This window comes from Scyliorhinus canicula, chromosome 17 (assembly GCF_902713615.1).
Source record: "Scyliorhinus canicula chromosome 17, sScyCan1.1, whole genome shotgun sequence".
Taxonomy (NCBI): Eukaryota; Metazoa; Chordata; class Chondrichthyes; order Carcharhiniformes; family Scyliorhinidae; genus Scyliorhinus; species Scyliorhinus canicula.
Genome location: NC_052162.1, coordinates 94622297 through 94642919, shown reverse-complemented (window position 1 = coordinate 94642919; position 20623 = coordinate 94622297). Strand labels below are relative to the sequence as shown.

Here is a 20623-nt window from a genome sequence, read left to right as displayed (position 1 = left end):
AACCAGGTCCTCGGCGCCATGAGGCAGCAGTGCTAACCACTGTGCCACCATGCCGTCCCACACAGGGACATCATAACAAAAGAAAATAAGAGGAGACAATTTAAGGAGCATCATATTAAAGATGCGATTGCGCACTTCTAAGGGTAGAAGCCATTTACTGCCACATGTTTCATTGCCTTAGTGACAGATAATCTAGAAAATAAAAAGTGAATCAATAGACCCGACTCAATTTATCTATCTACCAATAGTGAAATTTTATCCCTCTGCATTAGGTCGCAACAGCAGTGAGATCATTGTGCACATGTGGACCAACAAATTGTGAATGCAATTCAATTCACTGACCCTGCAGACAACATTTCACAGTACGTGCACTGAGGGGGGAGAAATAGCAGAGCGAGATAGAATTATTTTATTTAAGTAAATCAACTCCTTTCATGTTCAGAACTACATAGCTCAATGAATTTGCTATAAAAAATATCCTTTGTGCAAAAAGAGGAGAAACATGAAAATTCAATTTCTGTGCAGCCAAAATGCTCGATTCCTGTCAAGTCCTACTGAAGGGTAAATGTGAGAGTGTGAAAGTTAAGCAGCAAAAGTTTTTGTGCTGATGCTCCCACAGGGTTGAACACCACCAAGATACTCATCATTAAATCTTAAATTAAGAGGAGCGGCCACACGGTTGAGGTACTGAATATTAATTGGTGTCAAGAACTAGGTACCCATGGCAAAGACTAAAAACTTGGAGGGGTACTTGTTTAAAACAGTGCCAGTGTTGTCGTACATTTTCAGAATCAATATATTTCACACAGATATGCTGTCAAGGGAGTCCTTTTAACCACTATCCTTCAGTGTTCTGTTTCCATCTTCGGCGATCAATCTAATTAATATGCACTGAATATCACAATTTGTAACTATGAAAATGGCCACAGTTTTCGGTTTGCAAAGCAGGTAACTAAATACAGAGCATTTGCTCCACATCTCAACATATCTTTGGAGGTCCCAACATGTGTATGCTAGGGCGTCAGTTCTTAAAAACAAATGGAATATTAAATAACTCAGTCGGATAACATCTGATCTGGAGATGATGATTGTAACAGTTTTGAAATGGATTACAAATTAAATTCTAGAGTTAATATTTTTATTCAGAACATCAATCTGAATATCCACAACGATTGCCACACTTCGAACAGAGAATAAACATTACTTTTCACTTAATTTTGCTCGACAAATTACTTCAATTTTTCTCACCTCATCTGTAAGCTCTCTTCCAGAGTTTGATCGTGGTCTTTGTGGTCCTATTACTTCAGCTTCACGAGTATCAGATGTTGAATCTCCAGCCTCTTTCCCATTTTCCTGAAAATTGGATTGGAAAAAGCTCACTCATCAGGTGAAAAGTTGGCAACGAGGTACATGGTAACATAAAATCGTCTGGGTTGTTAAGCATTGTTTTCACCTAATGGACACTGAATAATTCAAATGTTCTTGGGAGGTCATTATGCCAATGATCTCAAACGAACAAGATCCAATTTCTCGTGCATTTCAAAGTGAAATGGAGCTCTGTCAAGTAATTTATATTTGGAAGGAAGATTCTGCACATTTCCCAGAACAGATTTCAGACTCGAGAAGCATAAAACAAGTGATTACATTAGTTGCCCTACCTCCAAAATTAATAGAAAATAAAGTCTTAAAAACTAGGATATTAGTGATGATAGATAGGACTAGATAGAAATAAAGTAGGCCATTCAGTCCCTCAAGCTTGTTCTGCAATTGATGAGATCATTTCTGATCTGCATCCTAACTCCATATACTTTTATATCTTTTAGCAAAAGAAAAGATCTAAAATTGTTACTTGAGCAACTACAGCTTCATGGGTAGGAATTTAATACTTCATCTTTTCAAAGAATCCCTACAGTGCAGAAGGAGGCCATTCAGCCCATCAAGTCTCCAAAAGAGCACCCCACCCAGGCCCACTATCTACCTATCCCCGTAATCCTCCCTAACCTTTGCCCACTAGGACGAAATTTAGCGTGGCCAATTAAACTAACCTGGGCATCTTTGGACTGTGGGAGGAAACCGGGGCATCTGGAGGACACCCAAGCGACACGGGGAGAATGTGAAAATGCCACACAGTCACCCAAAGCCAGAATCGAACCCGGGTCCCTGGCAAGGTGAGGCAGCAGTGCTAACAACTTGTGTGAAAAAGTGTTTCAGAACTTCCCTGCTACATGGCCTGGTTTTAATTTCAAGATTTCCCTCCGTGTCCTCTAATCCCAAGAAAATGTTTCTATCTACCCTATTAATTCCTTCCAAAATGTAAAAAATCTAATTTCAATCACAACGTAACCTTTAATACTCCAAGGAAACACACCAAGTTTATATTATCTCTGTTTATAATCTAACACTTGTGCCCTGGTATCTCTCTACTGCACACCTTCCAAACCAACTTTCTGCCCTTTATATTCTAGCTTTTTGATTTTTTTTGTACCTGACCCCTACACTTTACTGACCTATGTACACGGACCCCTAAACCTCTACTATTCCTCGCTTTTCACCATTGAAATGCTCCACCCCTTTTCAGTTCCAAATTGATGACCACACACTGACTGCATTGAAACCTCAGTTTCACCCACTCAATTAATCTCTCTCTCTCTCTTTGATAAGGTTATGGTCCCGTCTACACTACTTACTGTAACACCAATCTTTGTTATTGGTAAACTTGGATATATGGCTCTCTATCAAGTCACCCAAGGCATTTACTCCACTCTCGTCTCCCAACAACTAATCAGTCTTAATCATATTCAGTGCTTTTAATTTCAAGTTTTAATTTTATTTAAACAGTACCTTATTTGGAACCTCATTTAATGCTTTCTGGAAGTCCATATTACCCACATCCAGAGACATTTCTTTGTCTACTACTTCAGTTACTTTCTCAAAAAACTCAATTAGGTATGCCACGCATGGCCAACCTTTACAAATTTACATGAGATCTGCCCAATGAGCTAACATTGCTCGAAGTGCTCGGTTTCTTTGTCCTTAATTACAAGAGATATTAGACTAACAGGTCTATAATTTCTTGCAACCTTTGACACTTTTTTTTGACAATAGTTTAGTATAGAACTCAAACATATTCTTATTTTCATTTCTTTTTCACCGTGTTTTAAGTTAAGGTGGTGACATGGTCAGTGGACATCAGGAGGGAGCCACGAACAACTTTAAGTGCGAAACCTGAGACATGTACAAACAATTATAATGCACAGATCATTTCTCAAACTGCATTCAGTTGAGATTTTAAATCTAGAACAGAAACAGCCGAGTTTCACTCATACAGCCATATCTAATCCCACAGATTCAATTATCTGAAGTACCGCAGCATTGATGAATTAAATATTCTCTTTATCTGTTCAAATGCGATGTTAATCTCACCCCCCAATCTTGAATTGGATTTATATTTTACTTAAGCGGATAGGACATTTAATGTGACATGCTGTCTTTGTTCTGAAATTTACAACTTTGTGTTAGATTCGAATGGTTTCTGTATATCTGACTGTTTACAATAATTAACTTCCAATTGACAGATCCAACAATTCCATTCAATCATTTCTAAGTTTAGCACTTTGAACTGACACAACTCATAACCCAAGCCCCTTTCAAAAGTTTCAAATTGCTTTCTTTCCAAAACAAACCCAATGAAATTAGTTTAATAAAAGGTAAAGCATTAAAATCATTACCAGGCCTACCGATTAATTTATCTCCAAGAACTGACTACCAATCATAGAATCCTGACATTGCAGGAGGCCATTCAGTCCATCGAATCTGCACCGACACTTTGAAAGAACATCCAATCAAGACCCAGTCCCCCATCCTATACCCGTAACCCCACCTAACTTGCACACGTTTGGACTGTGAGCAAGCCGTTAAAACTTGCAACCACCAAATAACCTTTCAGAACTACAAGCCAACATTTGAAAATTTGACCTGGAGTTAGAATAGATTCTAAGGAGTGCATGTAGCACAACAATCAAGGTGACATGACAGAAATGTACAACTTTAAGGTTCTGGAAACAAAAACCGACAATCACCTTTCCGGAGGTTTTGCAAAACTATTTTAAAAAGTACAAGCAACTCAATTTCCTTGTTAAGCAGTCACAGCTATAAGGATCATCTCCCTTCACTGGTAAGAACAGAAGATATATTGGAGTCTTTGCAGAGACAAGTAAAAACATAAATTTCTATTGATTATTGTGAGGAGAGGTGCTGAGCTCTGGTAAAGGAAGATTGTGAAGAATACAATGACCAAGAACCTCTATTCATAGCACCCCTCCAAGTTATGAAAAACATTGAAATTAAACACTTTTGCTTACTTTTAAACATGATTCAAAAAAATGCAGGGACAGCAACTGAAACATCACAAAATCGTCTGTGAAAAATTCAAGGCTGGGCCTGTACAACATTAGCTTACATTACGCCTACCACATGGTCTGGGGCTCAACAATTATAGGCGCAGGCATCTTACTGAGAGCAGGAAAATGTGTAAAGTTTTGCTGGAGGAGTAGCGAGCGTGAACGAGACAATCTGAGGAGCTCCTCCTCCAATCACAGGTTGTCTTCCCACCCAATCTTGGTGCTTGCAGGGCATTAAGGGCATAAGAACTAGGATCAGCAGTAGGCCATCTGGCCCCTCGTGCCTGCTCCGCCATTCAATGAGATCATGGCTGATCTTTTGTGGACTCAGCTCCACTTTCCGGCCCGAACACCATAACCCTTAATCCCTTTATTCTTCAAAAAACTATCTATTGTTATCTTAAAAACATTTAATGAAGGAGCCTCTACTGCTTCACTGGGCTTGGACTTCCATAGATTCACAACCCTTTGGGTGAAAAAGTTCCTCCTAAACTCAGTCCTAAATCTACTTCCCCTTATTTTGAAGCTATGCCCCCTAGTTCTGCTTTCACCCGTCAGTGGAAACAACCTCCCCGCGTTTATCCTATCTATTCCCTTCATAATTTTATATCTTTCTATAAGATCCCCCCTCATCCTTCTAAATTCCAACGAGTGCAGTCCCAGTCTACTCAACTTCTCCTCGTAATCCAACCCCTTCAGTTCTGGGATTAACCTAGTGAATCTCTCTGCACACCCTCCAGTGCCAGTACGTCCTTTCTCAGGTAAGGAGACCAAAACTGAATACAATATTCCAGGTGTGGCCTCACTAACACCTTATACAATTGCAGCTTAACCTCCCTAGTCTTAAACTCCATCCCTCACGCAATGAAGGACAACATTTCATTAGTCTTCTTAATCACCTGTTGCACCTGTAAACCAACTTTTTGCGACTCATGCATGAGCACACCCAGGTTTCTCTGCACACCAGCATGTTTTAATATTTTATCATTTAAATAATAATTCCTTTTGCTGTTATTCCTACCAAAATGGATAACCTCACATTTGTCAACATTGTATTCCATCTGCCAGACCCCAGCCCATTCACTTAACCAATCCAAATCCCTCTGCAGACTGCCAGTATTCTCTGCACTTTTTGCTTTACCACTCATCTTAGTGTCGTCTGCAAACTTGGACACATTGCCCTTGGTCCCCAACACCAAATCATCTATGTAAATTGTGAACAATTGTGGGCCCAACACTGATCCCTGAGGGACACCACTAGCTACTGATTGTTAACCAGAGAAACACCCATTAATCCCCACTCTTTGCTTTCTATTAATTAACCAATCCTCTATCCATGCTACTACTTTACCCGTAATGCCATGCATCTTTATCTTATGCAGCAACCTTTTTTGTGGCACCTTGTCAAAGGCTTGCTGGAAATCCAGATATACCACATCCATTGGCTCCCCGTTATCTACCGCACAAGTAATGTCCTCACAAAATTCCACTAAATTAGTTAGGCACGACCTGCCCTTTATGAACCCATGCAGCGTCTGCCCAATGGGACAATTTCCATCCAGATGCCTCGCTTTTTCTTCCTTGATGATAGATTCCAGCATCTTCCTTACTACCGAAGTTAAGCTCACTGGCCTATAATTACCCGCTTTCTGCCTACCTCCGTTTTAAACAGTGGTGTCACGTTTGCTTATTTCCAATCCGCTGGGACAACCCCAGAGACTAGTGAATTTTGGTAAATTATCACTAGTGCATTTGCAATTTCTCTAGCCAACTCTTTTAGCACTCTGGGATACATTCCATCAGGGCCAGGAAACTTGTCTACCTTTAGCCCCATTAGCTTGCAACATCACTACCTCCTTAGTGATAACAATCATCTCGAGGTCCTCACCTGACATAGCCTCATTTCTATCAGTCACTGGCATGCTATTTGCGTCTTCCACTGGGAAGGAGGGAGGGCGGCAGAGAACGAGCGCGGGGGAGGGAGTGGGTGGGGAGGGAGGGCGACAGAGAACCAGCGCAGGGCAGGGAAGGAGGGCGGGGCAGGGAAGGAGGGCGGGGCAGGGAAGGAGGGCGGGAGAGCGCGGGGGCGGGAGAGTGCGGGGGCGGGCGGGAGAGAGAGCGCAAGAGTGAGCATGAGAGAGAGTGCGAGCGCGAGAGAGAGAGAGCGCGAGAGTGAGAGCGAGAGTGCGAGAAAGGAGGGGGGAGATTGGGGGATGGAGGACAGCTCTTAAGCAAGAGATGAAGGGGGTGCTAGGCAACAGGCAGCTTTGCTCATCTTTAACATAGGAATTTATTTTAATTAGGTAAATAATTAACAATTTTTTAATAAACTTTATTTTTCCTTCTAAAACCCTCCTCCTGGGCTTGCCACTCCAGACTACTGCTGGAACAAGTGACCAAATAAAAAAGTTAAAACCTTTCTAATAACTCAGTTCAATAAATTATTTTGAGTGTGTAAATTTTAAAGTAGGGCGTTCCAGGGAGAAAACTTACTGTCACGGAAATCCAGTTTTCTTTGTTCCCCTGAGGTTTTTCTTTAAATGTTTCGAGCGTGGGGAGGGAGTGGGTGGGGAGGGAGGGCGCAAGGGAACCAGCGCGGGGCAGGGAAGGAGGGCGGGGCAGGGAAGGAGGGCGGGGCAGGGAAGGAGGGCGGGAGAGCGCAGGGGCGGGAGAGAGAGCGGGCGGGAGAGAGAGAGAGCATGGGACAGCGTGCGGGAGAGAGAGCGCCCGGGAGAGAGAGCACGAGAGTGAGCACGAGAGAGAATGCGAGCGCGAGAGTGAGAGCGAGAGCGCAAGAGAGTGCGAGAAAGGAGGGGGCAGATTGGGGGATGGAGGACAGCTCTTAAGCAAGAGATGAAGGGGGTGTTAGGCAATAGGCAGCTTTGCTCATCTTTAACATAGGAATTTATTTTAATTAGGTAAATAATTAACAATTTTTTAATAAACTTTATTTTTCCTTCTAAAACCATCCTCCTGGGCTTGCCACTCCAGACTACTGCTGGAACAAGTGACCAAATAAAAAAGTTAAAATCTTTCTAATAACTCAGTTCAATAAATTATTTTGAGAGTGTAAATTTTAAAGTAGGGCGTTCCAGGGAGAAAACTTACCGTCACGGAAATCCAGTTTTCTTTGTTCCCCTGAGGTTTTTCTTTAAATGTTTCCACTATAAAAGTGTCAGTGCAAAAGACTTTGGCAGCTGCTGAGCGAGTGCTTTCTTTCCCACCCCCCAAAAGGGGTTGCAATTTGCAGAAACCGTTGGGAGTTCAGTCAACCCTGAAGAGTTCTATTTTGCATTAATACCAGTCATTGGAGGACAACGACAAGGTTTGTTTGTGTGTGTGTGCGTGGTGGTGGGGGGGGGGGGGAATAATCCCCAGCTGCCCAACATGGAGGGTCTTGTTCCTTTAATATCTTTTAATGAAGGCATAAAGTGAGCTTACATATTTCTACTTTGAGAACAAAACATAGCTCCCAATAACCAGAAGAGAAGCCCTCGAGACAATCTCGATAATTACTCTTGGAAAGAAAACTGATTTTGACTCCTGATTGTAAACAGAATCACTGGGTTGAAGACCTTTAGTAATGAGTACGGGGTTCAATAAAAGTCTGTATCTGTGTTGCTAAAGTAAACCTAAACCAAATACGGGTACTTTAGACACATCTCATTTAACAAATTGTTGCAACAAGCTAAAATGATTGCTTTCCACATACCTGTGCAGTAACAATTTTGTCGCCACTGGTTGCACTTGCCAGATCTAATGAATGCTGAAGTTCTTTGGCTAGATTCTCCACAGCTGTGTTGGGACTCACAAGACCACTGGATGCAACAGGATCTGCTGGAATTGCATTGAAAAAATTACAGCACTTCTAAACTAGAATTCTTCACTCAAACCCGTTATATCAGATGGCTTTTTAGAGCAGTTTAATAATTATGCATCAATCAACAAATTCAATGTCTCGCCGAAGTTAAATCGTCCAAAATATTACAGATAAAAGTAGTTCCTTGTACACAAAGTTGGCGAGGACTATTTGGCAGAATTTGCCAAGTTATCACACCTCTGGAACATGGAGGCAAATTTAGGGCGGAGTGCACAATAAAGACAAAGGAGACTGCAAAAGAAGCTATATTGAAAAAAAGCAACATTTCAGATTTTAACATGACAAAGTGAATGTTTCGTAAGGGTCCAAACCTTTGCGCTCCGTCTAATATGGGATCTGGCCAAAGGCAGTAATTAGAATTAGCAAATTAACAATTACCTAACCATATGTGGCGTGTAAATGTACAAGTTCCAGTTATTCAGAAAATATTTTGAACTCAGTTATGGTATTCAAGATTGACATTTCAACGTCTGATAACATTGAAACACTCCGAACCTGGTTCAGTCTTTACCGCAATAAACAAGGCTTAACATTCCAGGCTCCAATTTTTCCAGACTTCCACGGTAACAGTTCATGTACTGTGATATTCCACAAGTAACATTTGCAAACGTACCTAAAAGTCTTCAGGACAAATACATTTTAGAAGAAAGCTTACTTGGCTGCCATGTTCTCCATATCTGTTGATTCTACATAAACGATCAAACAAAGGTTCCTTAATTATCCAATTTCGATTGACAACTTCATTTGTGAGACTTAGTCAAGAAGTAACATTGCCATGGCTATTCCCCCAAGCATAGATATAGAGCAGCCAATATTTAGAGAGCCAATGACTGCTTAGATTTATTTTTATTGTTCAATGATAAATCAAGATGCCCTGACCATCACTTGATTAAATACAATCAACCTTCAATTAGTATAAAAAGAAATCCTAAGTTTGGTTATCCAAGTAGTTTAACTGAACGTGTTTCTTAGACCTGGAGAACCTTTCACTTCAGACCACATCACTTCCTGGATGGCTGTCTATTGTTTTTAAAGCAGGTCACAGCAGAGTTAACCATCAAATTGCAAGTGCAGCATTTAAAGAGGAAATTCTGCTCGCCAATTATACCTAAGCAGAAGTTATTTTTGGTTCCTGCATAGATCAAGTTTAAGACATCTGCTTTGGTTGATTTGCATCAGTTAAACCCATTAGGTCACCAACCAAGTTTTGCATCAGTTACACCCATTAGATCACCAACCAAGTTATCTAGTTTTTTTTGTTTGATTCTAATTGGGGAGCTTAGATCTGGTTAGTCTTAAAATGGTTCCAATGAATGAAGGCCAACAGCATAAAGCTCTACATATCGAGCACACCGAGGCACTCAGAATGCGGATGGCTGAGTGAGATGCTGGTTTGGAGAATTAAAGATTGTCGAAGTTGAAAGCTAACCTTATTCGAGTAGTAACCAGCCACCTAACATTCTATAGCTATGACAGAAAGTGCCTATTCTATCTCTTAGTGGTAAGATTCTCATCAATAAGCACAAAATTTACCAGAAAAACAGTGATAAAGCAGTGACAGACTTTGGTGCAAAAACAGAGACAAATAAAAATATTTACGAATTGCAAGGAACACATTCAGGACTATTTTCAACTTTCAAGCAATGCAAGCCATGTTATAAAATTATTTTATTTCACAATAGAATACATGACAACGTTCACTGGTCATCAGGGAATTTGAATATACAATTCTTTAGGATATTTTGGGATATGTCCTACCACAAGAAAGCGAGCAAGAGTTGACCGAATCAAGAGTGATTTAGCAAAACAACCATGCCAAAAACAGATGCAGCAATGTTCTGAATATACATCAAGTCTTCTGTATTGCTGTTCAATATATGCCCTGTAATTCTCTCATCCATATGCGTAGTTGTGAACATCTGACCCCATTCACCATAATTGCAAAAACCAACGACTGAGCTATCAGATTGAGCCATTTTCTACACAGAATAAGAAACACCTTCAAAGCAGATTTGAGCAAATAATTCTACTACTTATTTATTCCTTTGAACACAGAAGCAAAATGTTGCCTATTAATCAAGTGTTAGTAAAGTAAGCTGCTTCTGCTATATACAATACTGAAGCATAACAGTTTTGGAAAGAATTCAATTCTTCACTCAGAACTGACGTGCAAACCATTTGAGAAATTAGTTCAAGAGGAGCGAAGAACAACACTCGCCAAAGCTCCTGAAGCGTAAACATACATCTTGGAAACAGGAGATGGATCTCATCTACATGTAATGTCTAAGACAGTGACTCAAAGGCCTCAGAGTCAGCAGAACTGTACTGAGCTACTCAATAGTTAATCAGGATGTCACGCATCCATTTTACAGAAATCAAACGTCACAAACAGCAACTCACTAAGGATCCTGCAACATCACCTTCCAAACTAACAACCTCTACCATCTATTTGTTTTTTAAAAAATTTAGATTAGCCAATTATTTTTTTCTAATTAAGGGGCAATTTAGCGTGGCCAATCCACCTACTCTGCACATTTTTGGGGTGTGGGGGCGAAACCCACGCAGACACGGGGAGAATGTGCAAACTCCACACGGACAGTGACCCAGAGCCGGGATCGAACCTGGGACCTCAGCGCCGTGAGGCGGTTGTGCTAACCACTAGGCCACCGTGCTGCCCTTACCTCTACCATCTAGAAGGACAAGGGTAGCAGCAGATGCATCGGAACACCACCCCCATTAGGCCTCCCTCCATACTGCATTCCATCCCGACTTGGAACTATGTCACCGGTCCTGCACTGCCACTGAGCCAAAATTGTAAAACTCTCCCCTACAGCACGATGGATGTGTCCATACCACATAGACTGCAGCAGTTCAAGAGAGTGGCTCACCACCACCATCTCAAGGGCAATTAAGGATGGGTGACAAATGCTGGCCCAGCGAGTGACAGGCACACCTCGTGAAAACATTTTTAAAAGCACTTGGGAGAGCTGTGAACTAAGTGAGTCAAGGCTGGGGCAGCACGGTGGCGCAGTGGTGAGCACTGCTGCCTGTGGCACTGAGGACCCCGGTTTCGATCCCGGCCTTGGGTCATTGTCCGTGTGGAGTTTGCACATTCTCCCAGTGGCTGCCTGGGTTTCACCCCTACAACCCAAAGATGTGCAGGTGAGGTGGATTGGACGCGCTAAATTCCCCCGTAATTGGAAAAAAATAATTGGGTACTCTAAATTTTTTTTTTTTTAATAAAGTCAAGGCTGATAAAATCTGCATTGTAATGATGTCAGTGATGCAGCTCTAAAATAAATGGAAACTATATCTTTGGACATTCCTTGTAAAGCAATTTCAAAACTCTTTCCAGGCAGAGAACAATGTACACACATCAAGGCATGGTGTAAAACTGGCACTGTTCGTATCAGAATCTTTGAATATTTTTGAGGTAGAGCCAGATAAGATTCCTGATTAACAGGGTGGTAAACAGGTTATCGGGGGTAGGCAGGAATGTTGGGCTGAAGTTACAATCAGGTCAGCCATGATCTTACTGAATGGCGGAGCAGGCTCGAGAGGCTGAGTGGCCTACTCCTGCTCCTAATTTGTATGTATGTTAATAGCAGTTCACTTACCATCCAGACCTAAAGAACCTTGCAGCTCCAAAGTAGTTTCGATCTTCTTCTTTCGAGGAGGAGGAGCAGGCCGTGCAGGTGGTGGTGGCCGTGGAGGAGGAACACATGATCCTGGTGGTGGAGGTCGTAGTGGTGTGGGTTTCTTGGTGCTAGCTACTATATCAGGTTCTACGTTAATCTGCTTTGTTAGTTTTGAAGGCTGCGGCTCTTCAGGTGATAGCACGTCGTGCAGAGGGAAGCAGTCTGCAGAAACATGTTCTAAAATGTCTGCTTTCTTGACCTCTTTGACCTCCTCAGCTCTATCTGAAGACAGTTGTGAAAGCGTAAAAGAGTCTGCACTGCATTTGCCCAGACACAAACCACTAACAAACTCAGTTGGTGTTGTATCGCCATCATTCAGTGACACTACTGAGAAAGCTTCGAAAGATGGCAGAGTTGTCAGAGTGTCTGACAGGAGGTTTGCCTGCTCAATCCTTACATCGGAGCTGCTTTGCTCCATCATGTCCTTTGGCTTTGCATGCAATGGCTGCTCAATGGTTAAAAGTCCAGAGATATTGGTGAACAGATCAGCTTCAGCTAATGCAGGAAATGCAACCTGATCTGCTTTTAAAACATTCTCCTCTTCACCTGTGTCTGGGGATTCAGCTTTCAGCTGGTTCTTTTGCTGGTGCCACTCCTCTGCTTTCCCAAGAACCTGAGAAGAGTAAAAACCAAGGCAGAATTTATTGCAAGTTCAAAAGCACATTCACAAACATGAACTGGTTTCTATTTTTAAAACAAAAGGTCGCCAATTTTTGCTTTGACGACGAGTAATGACTTGAATAATGCTACGGACACTGGACTTAGAGAAAATTAGGTTTAAAATGTCTCCTTTAACTGGAGACAAAATTGGGAAATCTAGAAGTACCCCAACCTGAGTCGCAGCAATGACGTCTGGTTGTTATAGGGTTGAGAAACCCCAACAGAAACTTTTTGAAATCAAATGGCCATTTTCAAATGTGCATAGTACTCGCAGAACGAGGTCAGCTCCTTTTTGAGAGAGAGCAAAGGCAGGTACATGCATGGAGGAACAAAGCAGCTGCTTCCAAGAGTTCATTTTCTGTTCAAAAGCAAAGGAACAGAACAGATGAGACTTTTGGAGATTTAAGGAACAAGGAGCTACCATGCTGATGGCAGTCAAATCTAGAAGACGTGGGCTGAGGGGAATGACTTTCAAAGGACAACCAAAGTTTCAACCTAGCGTGGCTGGGAGAAACGTGCCTGTTGGAGAACCATGAATAACTTAAAGACTTGCGTACACACAGTGAAAGGGGTATCTCAAGTGCATCAGCTAGTTAAATTGAATATAAATTTTGCTTTGGTTTGATCGATTAGTTACCCGTTAAGTATTGTTTGTTTTGTGGTGATTTTAATTTTTTTTCTAACAATAAGCATCTTAAAATGTGAAATTTTGTCCTACAGGTTTTTCTGTTCATCAGCTGCGAAATTCTTCTCTTTTTAAAAGTTTCCGTCTCCATGGGGATCATAACAATAATTGCACAGATACAGTGCCAGAAACTGCAGCATTTGACAGAAAAGAAAATATCCTAATTTCTGGGCGAACTTATGGAGCATTACATCATTATGATAATACAACATGGGTAATTTTATAAATGCAGAAAGAGCACCCTACCCAAGATCAACACCTCCACCCTATCCCCATAACCCAGTAACCCCACCCAACACTAAGGGCAATTTTGGACACTAAGGGCAATTTATCATGGCCAATCCACCTAACCTGCACATCTTTGGACTGTGGGAGGAAACCGGAGCACCCGGAGGAAACCCATGCACACACGGGGAGGATGTGCAGACAGTGACCCAAGCCGGAATCGAACCTGGGACCCTGGAGCCGTGAAGGAATTGTGCTATCCACAATGCTACCGTGCTGCCACATTTATTTCCCACATTAGTTCCTTCTGATGACAATTCCAAGTCTACACTTTCTTGCTACTGCCGAGGGAATGCATTTTGTAATGGTTTGCAGCAATGATTGGATGAATTACCTATTTTTGCTTTCAAAACTATTTGAAGACACATGCCTCAGTAAATGAGACAAGGTGAAACACAAGCAAGATAATTTCTTCATTTTTTAAACATGTGGCCCACACAAGATCCCCGTGAAATCCTTACTTTCTAAGTGATCCTGCTTATAGACATATTCAGCACAACAGAATCGTGCATTAAAAGGTTTTTTAGAATTCATTCATAGGATGTATCAATCGCTGGCTTGGCCAGCATTTAATTGCCCACCCCTACTTGCCTTTGAGAAGGCTGTAGTAAGCTGCCTTCCTGAACCGCTGCAGTTGGTGCATCTGCAGTGCTGTTCATGTGGGAGCGCCAGAATTTTGACCCAAGGACAGTGAAGGAACGGCGATATATTTCAAAGTCAGGATGGTGAGTGGCTTGGAGGCGAACCTCCAGATGGTGTTGTTCCCATGTATCTGCTGCCCTTATCTTTCTAGATGGTAGCCATCATGGGTTTGGAAGGTTTTGCTGAAGGAGCCTTGGTCAGTTCCTACCATTCACCTTGCAGATGGTACACACCGCTGCCACTGTTGGTCGGTGATGGAGGAAGTGAATGTCTGTGGATGGGGTGCCAATCAAGCGGGCTGCTTTCTCCTGGATGGTGAGTGTTGTTGAAGCTGCACTCACTCAGGCAAGCTATGACTAAGACTGTGAAATGTAGCAAAAGAAAAAAATATAGACCAGTGCCAAAAAGATTTATAAACCCCTGCGCATAAATCCTGCAGCACAAATGGTTAATACATTGTGTCCATCAATGCAGTAAAATATTTGTTCACTTCTCATCATACAAGTTTACACCATATAGGTTATTGTAAAATTAGGAAAAATGCCATAATGATTTACAGACAAAATAACAAACCTCATTTTTCTCTTCATTACTCTGATCAAATTGAAAATCTTGATCAAGTTTCTGTGCTCGGTTGTCAGTTTTATCCTGTTAAGGAATAACAAAAAAAATTAAAGTACCATTCTGTCTCCAGAGATTTATCTATAAAATAGATACCAATTCTTCCTGCTCATCCTACAACATAATGACACATTGGGCGTGATTCAACTACCATGCTGAGCCCAGCGCGGATCTGGACTCTCCTGGTGAATAGCAGAGGGTCAAATATTGTGATTCACTCAGCCCACTCCCGATGGAAAGTTCATAATAACGCCCAAAAATGGGGAGAATATCATTCACCCTCATTTGCGTTAATTTTAATCTCATTAATGAGATTACAGTCGAATGCAGTGGCCTCCTGGGAATTACCCGGCACCCCAGCAGGGAGGTCAGGGATCGCCCCTGGTCCACGTGGGTTAGGGGCCTTCAAGTCATCTTTAAATATTGTGGGGACCCATAACAGGAGCAACCACAGCTGCAGCCTCTCTGTCCTATCAGTCTCTTCCAGAACAGAGCCCTGCCTGAAGGGTACCAATATCCTGGGGGGGAAATTTGCTATTGCTCTTCGGGAGGGTTTAAACTAATTCAGCAGGGGTTTGGGAACCTGAACTGTAGCTCCAGTATACAGGCGGTTGAGAGTAGTGGGGTCATGAGTAAGGTTTCAAGGTTGCAGGCAGGAAGGTGGTTTAAAGTGTGTCTACTTCAACGGCAGGAGCATCCGGAATAAGGTGGGTTGCAGCATGGGTTGGTAACTGGAACTTGCAGCATGGGTTGGTACCTGGGACTTCGATATTGTGGCCATTTCGGAGACATGGATAGAGCAGGGACAGGAATGGTTGTTGCAGGTTCCGGGGTTTAGATATTTCAATAAGCTCAGGGAAGGTGGTAAAAGAGAGGGGGGGGGGGGGGGGGGGGGGGGGCATTGATGAGGACCCGTCTACTGAGGTAGTATGGGCTGAGGTTAGAAACAGGAAAGGAGAGGTCACCCCGTTGGGAGTTTTCGATAGGCCTCCGAAAAGTTCCAGAGATGTAGAGGAACGGATTGCAAAGATAATTCTGGATAGGAGCGAAAGTAACAGGGTAGTTGTTATGGGGTACTTTAACTTTCCAAATATTGATTGGAAACGCTCTAGTTCGAGTACTTTAGATGGGTCCGTTTTTGTTCAATGTGTTCAGGAGGGTTTCCTGACACAGTATGTAGATAGGCCAACGAGAGGCGAGGCCATATTGGATTTGGTACTGGGTAATGAACCAGGACAGGTGTTAGATTTGGAGGTAGGTGAGCACTTTGGTGATAGTGACCACAATTCAGTTAAGTTTACTTTAGCGATAGAAAGGGATAGGTATATACCGCAGGGCACGAGTTATAGCTGGGGGAAAGACAATTATGATGCGATGAGGCAAGACTTAGGAGGCATCGGCTGGAGAAGAAAACTGCAGGGGATAGGCACAATTGAAATGTGGAGCTCATTCAAGGAACAGCTACTGCGTGTCCTTGATAAGTATGGACCTGTCAGGCAGGGAGGAAGTGGTCGAGCACGGGAACCGTGGTTTACTAAAGTAGTTGAATAAATTGTCAAGAGGAAGAAGGAGGCTTATGTAAAGATGAGATGTGAAAGTTCAGTTAGGGCGCTCGAGAGTTACAAGTTAGCGAGGAAGGACCTAAAGAGAGAGCTAAGAAGAGCGAGGAGAAGTCTTTGGCAGGTAGGATCAAGGATAACCCTAAAGCTTTCTTTCGGTATGTCAGGAATAAAAGAATGACTCGGGTAAGAGTAGGGCCAGTCAAGGACAGTAGTGGGAAGTTGTGCGTGGACTGAGGAGATAGGAGAGGTGCTAAATGAATATTTTTTGTCAGTATTCACACAGGAAAAAGACACTGCTGTCCAGGAGAATACTGAGATACAGGCTACTAGACTAGAAGGGTTTGAGGTTCATAAGGAGGAGGTGTTAGCAATTCTGGAAAGTGTAAAAATAGATAAGTCCCCTGGGCCGGATGGGATTTATCTTAGGATTCTCTGGGAAGTTAGGGAGGAGATTGCTGAGCCTTTGGCTTTGATCGTCATCGTCTACAGGAATAGTGCCGGAAGACTGGAGGATAGCAAATATTGTCCCCTTGTTCAAGAGGGGAGTAGAGAAACCCTGGTAACGATAGACCAGTGAGCAAAGTCTTGGAAAGGTTTAGAAGAGATAGGATTTATAATCATCTAGAAAGGAATAATTTGATTAGGGATAGTCAACACGGTTTTGTGAAGGGTAGGTCGTGCCTCACAGAGTTCTTTGAGAAGGTGACCAAACAGGTAGATGAGGGTAAAATATGTATTTCAGTAAAGTGTTTGATAAGGTTCCCCACGGTAGACTATTGCAGAAAATACGGAGGCATTGGATTCAGGGTGATTTAGCAGTTTGGATCAGAAATTGGCTCGCAGTTAGAAGGTGGTGGTTGATGGGAAACGTTCAGCCTGGAGTTCAGTTACTAGTGGTGTACCACAAGGATCTGTTTTGGGGCCACTGGTGTTTGTCATTTTTATAAATGACCTGGAGGATGGCGTAGGAGGATGGGTGAGTAAATTTGCATATGACACTAAAGTCGGTGGAGTTGTGGTCAGTGCGGAAGGATGTTGCAATTTACAGAGGGACATTGATAAGCTGCAGATCTGGGCTGAGAGGTGGCAAATGGAGTTTAATGCAGAAAAGTGTGAGGTGATTAATTTTGGAAGGAGTATCAGGAATACAGAGTACTGGGCTAATGATAAGATTCTTGGTAATGTGGATGAGCAGAGAGATCTCGGTGTCCATGTACATAGATCCCTGAAAGTTGCCACCCAGGCTGAGAAGGTTGTTAAGAAGGCGTACGGTGTGTTAGCTTTTATTGGTAGAGGGATTGAGTTTCAGAGCCATGAGGTCATGTTGCAGCAGTACAAAACTCTGGTGCAGCCGCATTTGGAGTATTGCATGCAGTTCTGGTCGCCACATTATAGGAAGGACGTGGAAGCATTGGAAAGGGTACAGAGGAGATTTACCAGGATGTTGCCTGGTATGGAGGGAAGATCATATGAGGAAAGGCTGAGGGACTTAAGGCTGTTTTTGTTAGAGAGAAGAAGGTTAAGAGGTGACTTAATTAAGGCATACAAGATGATCAGAGGATTAGATAGGGTGAACAGTGAGAGCCTTTTTCCTCGGATGGCGATGTCTAGCACGAGGGGACATAGCTTTAAATTGAGGGGAGATAGATGTAGGACAGATGTCAGAGGTAGGTTCTTTACTCAGAGAGTAGTAAGGGTGTGGAATGCCCTGCCTGCAACAGTGGTGGACTCGCCAACATTAAGGGTATTTAAATGGTCATTGGATAAGCATGCGGGTGATAAGGGAATAGTGTAGAGTGGTTTCACAGGTTGGCGCAACATCGAGGGCCGAAGGGCCTGTACTGCGCTGTAATGTTCTATGTTTCAGCTTCTATCGTGAAATTCAATTTCACTCCCTTTGACTGTCAGCAGCCTCTGCTGAAGGCTATTTCAACTGAGGAATCAGCCTTGTTAGTTGTGAGAGCACCTCCGCTCCTCAACTCTCAAGTGCCTCCTCGAGGGCACACTTGTCATGACTCAAAGGATAATTTGTGTATTGTTGGGGGAGGCTTGTAGGATCCTGGGATGAAGCACTAGGATTGAAGTTGGAGCTGACTGTGCATACTGGAGAGCAACTGTGATTATTGCAGTTGTAGGTTTATGGGACTGATAACTCCACGCTGCACAGTGAGGAAATGTTGTTGGACTACAGGAAGTCATACGAATAAAATTACCCCAGCAAAACCATGTTTAACAGTTAATACAATATGAGGAAACTTAAAATTTGAACCTTAGCTTAGCTCAACTCTTTAAAGTAAAGCACAACAACCTGGCTTCCTGTTGACACACTTAGCAACGTCACCAGCAGTCTATCTCATTAGTCTTTAGCCCATGAAGAAGGTCTGATTGTGTCTTTCGCCCCAGTGTAATTCACCCTATATTTCACTCACCAGCACAACCTCTATCTACCCCATCCCTCTCCACAACTTTAAACGTGTAACTTAATTTTCTGCAATCTTAGGCCCTCGTTAAAAGAATATTGCGCCAGAAGCAGGCCCCACCAACACAACTGGTCAATGAATCCTTTTACAAGTAGTTTTCTTTCAAAAAGCTGTCCCATTATGCTGGTCTGCGGCAGATTTTGCATTCAGCAACATACAAATTGTCTTTGTCCAGAGACTCGCCAACAACTACCTTCCTTGAAATGGGAACAATTCTATGCGCAATTTCCACCCAAAGCTGAAATATTATTTGTTTTTGTTTTAAAAGAACTTTGTTTCCACGGTCATCACCAAGTTGAGTAACAGTTAGTGACATAGGCAGCACGGTAGCTCAAGTGGATAGCACTGTGGCTTCACAGCGCCAGGGTCCCAGGTTCGATTCCCCGCTGGGTCACTGTCTGTGCGGACTTTGCACGTTCTCCCCGTGTCTGCGTGGGTTTCCTCCGGGTGCTCCGGTTTCCTCCCACAGTCCAAAGACGTGCAGGTTAGGTGGATTGGCCATGATAAATTGCCCGAAGTGACCAAAAAAGGTTAGGAAGGGTTATTGGGTTACGGGGATAGGGTGGAAGTGAGGGCTTAAGTGGGTCGGTGCAGACTCGATGGGCCGAATGGCCTCCTTCTGCACTGTGTTCTATTTTCACCTCCTAAACACAGATAGAATGGACGCAGCAAGACACAAAACATTCACTTTAGCAGTAAGGGAGAAAAACAACTCATTCAAGACATATGGCAACGGCACCTCCGGTAATGGTTTCAATCATCCATGCAAGCTGGGATTGCTAGGACTGTTATGAATGTTGCGTACTCTGGGGAATGGGAAAGGAGGGAGCAAGAATACATTCAAAATGAAACATTCTTGCATGTGGAACCTGAACTGCATTGGCTGAGTGTAAGATTACTGCAATAAGATAAACGTGATGCATGGAAAATCACATTTTGGGGACAGGATGATGGAATTCTAAGTTGTAGTCAATAAATGCATTTAGCCAGCAGAATATGTTTGTTACGCCATAAATCAATGAGGTGATATGCAAATTAAACTTATTAGCCAACATTATTCAATCTTAAGGGGACTTTTCATGGCTGCGAGGCAAACTATTTTGAAGAGGTTCATGGTAACATGGATATATTGTTGATTTAAATAGATTCAAGCAAATATTATTCAATCATCATATTTTGAATGAAATGTCGACGGCTCTAGCTTTGATAGTGAGATTAACTTTTTTCAAGGTTGCTCTGCTTCAGATCATTGCAGAATACAACACATTGCAGTGCACTTACAACATCAAATGATGTGAAACAGCTTTGCTTCACAGCAATGCTGCAATATTGTCGTAAAAATTCTTAGAATTAACACTCCACTTTGCTTCCAACCCAATTCAGATCCTGACACTGAATCCTTCAGACATAATCCAGGATTGGTGGAAAGGAAATTTATTTAGCATCTTAACAATTTAAGATAAACTCATGAAAATAAAAAATCATCTCTCCTTTCGGATCAAAAATCGATTTTAAATACTCGGGCTTCACAGTCCATTCAACTCAGAAGTCAAAGAACTGTGAAAAATTATAGCACCAAGTCGTGCATCTATTTGCACATTTCTCAAAAGGTTAAACATTGCAGTTGATATTTATTCAGCGAGTTTTTGTTTGGGAATCTGGAAGGCGAGTGGAAGGAAATTCTATGACAACTTTTAAAAAGCAAATCAG

General features: G+C 42.4%; 1 protein-coding gene across 2 annotated transcripts in view; it reads right to left on the bottom strand.

Annotated features, from left to right (window-relative positions):
• The window catches only part of wdr44 (WD repeat domain 44), a 93967-nt gene that overhangs the window by 53522 nt on the left and 19822 nt on the right, over positions 1-20623 (bottom strand). Inside the window, exons 3-6 of one of the 2 annotated variants that reach the window (XM_038774570.1) lie at positions 14824-14898; positions 11898-12591; positions 8113-8234; positions 1249-1353 (exon numbers count right to left, since the gene is read on the bottom strand). In XM_038774570.1, the coding sequence (XP_038630498.1) occupies positions 1249-1353; positions 8113-8234; positions 11898-12591; positions 14824-14898 (996 nt within the window). Of the gene's footprint in view, positions 1-1248; positions 1354-8112; positions 8238-11897; positions 12592-14823; positions 14899-20623 lie in introns of both variants that reach the window. The other variant, XM_038774569.1, reaches the window with a different exon arrangement.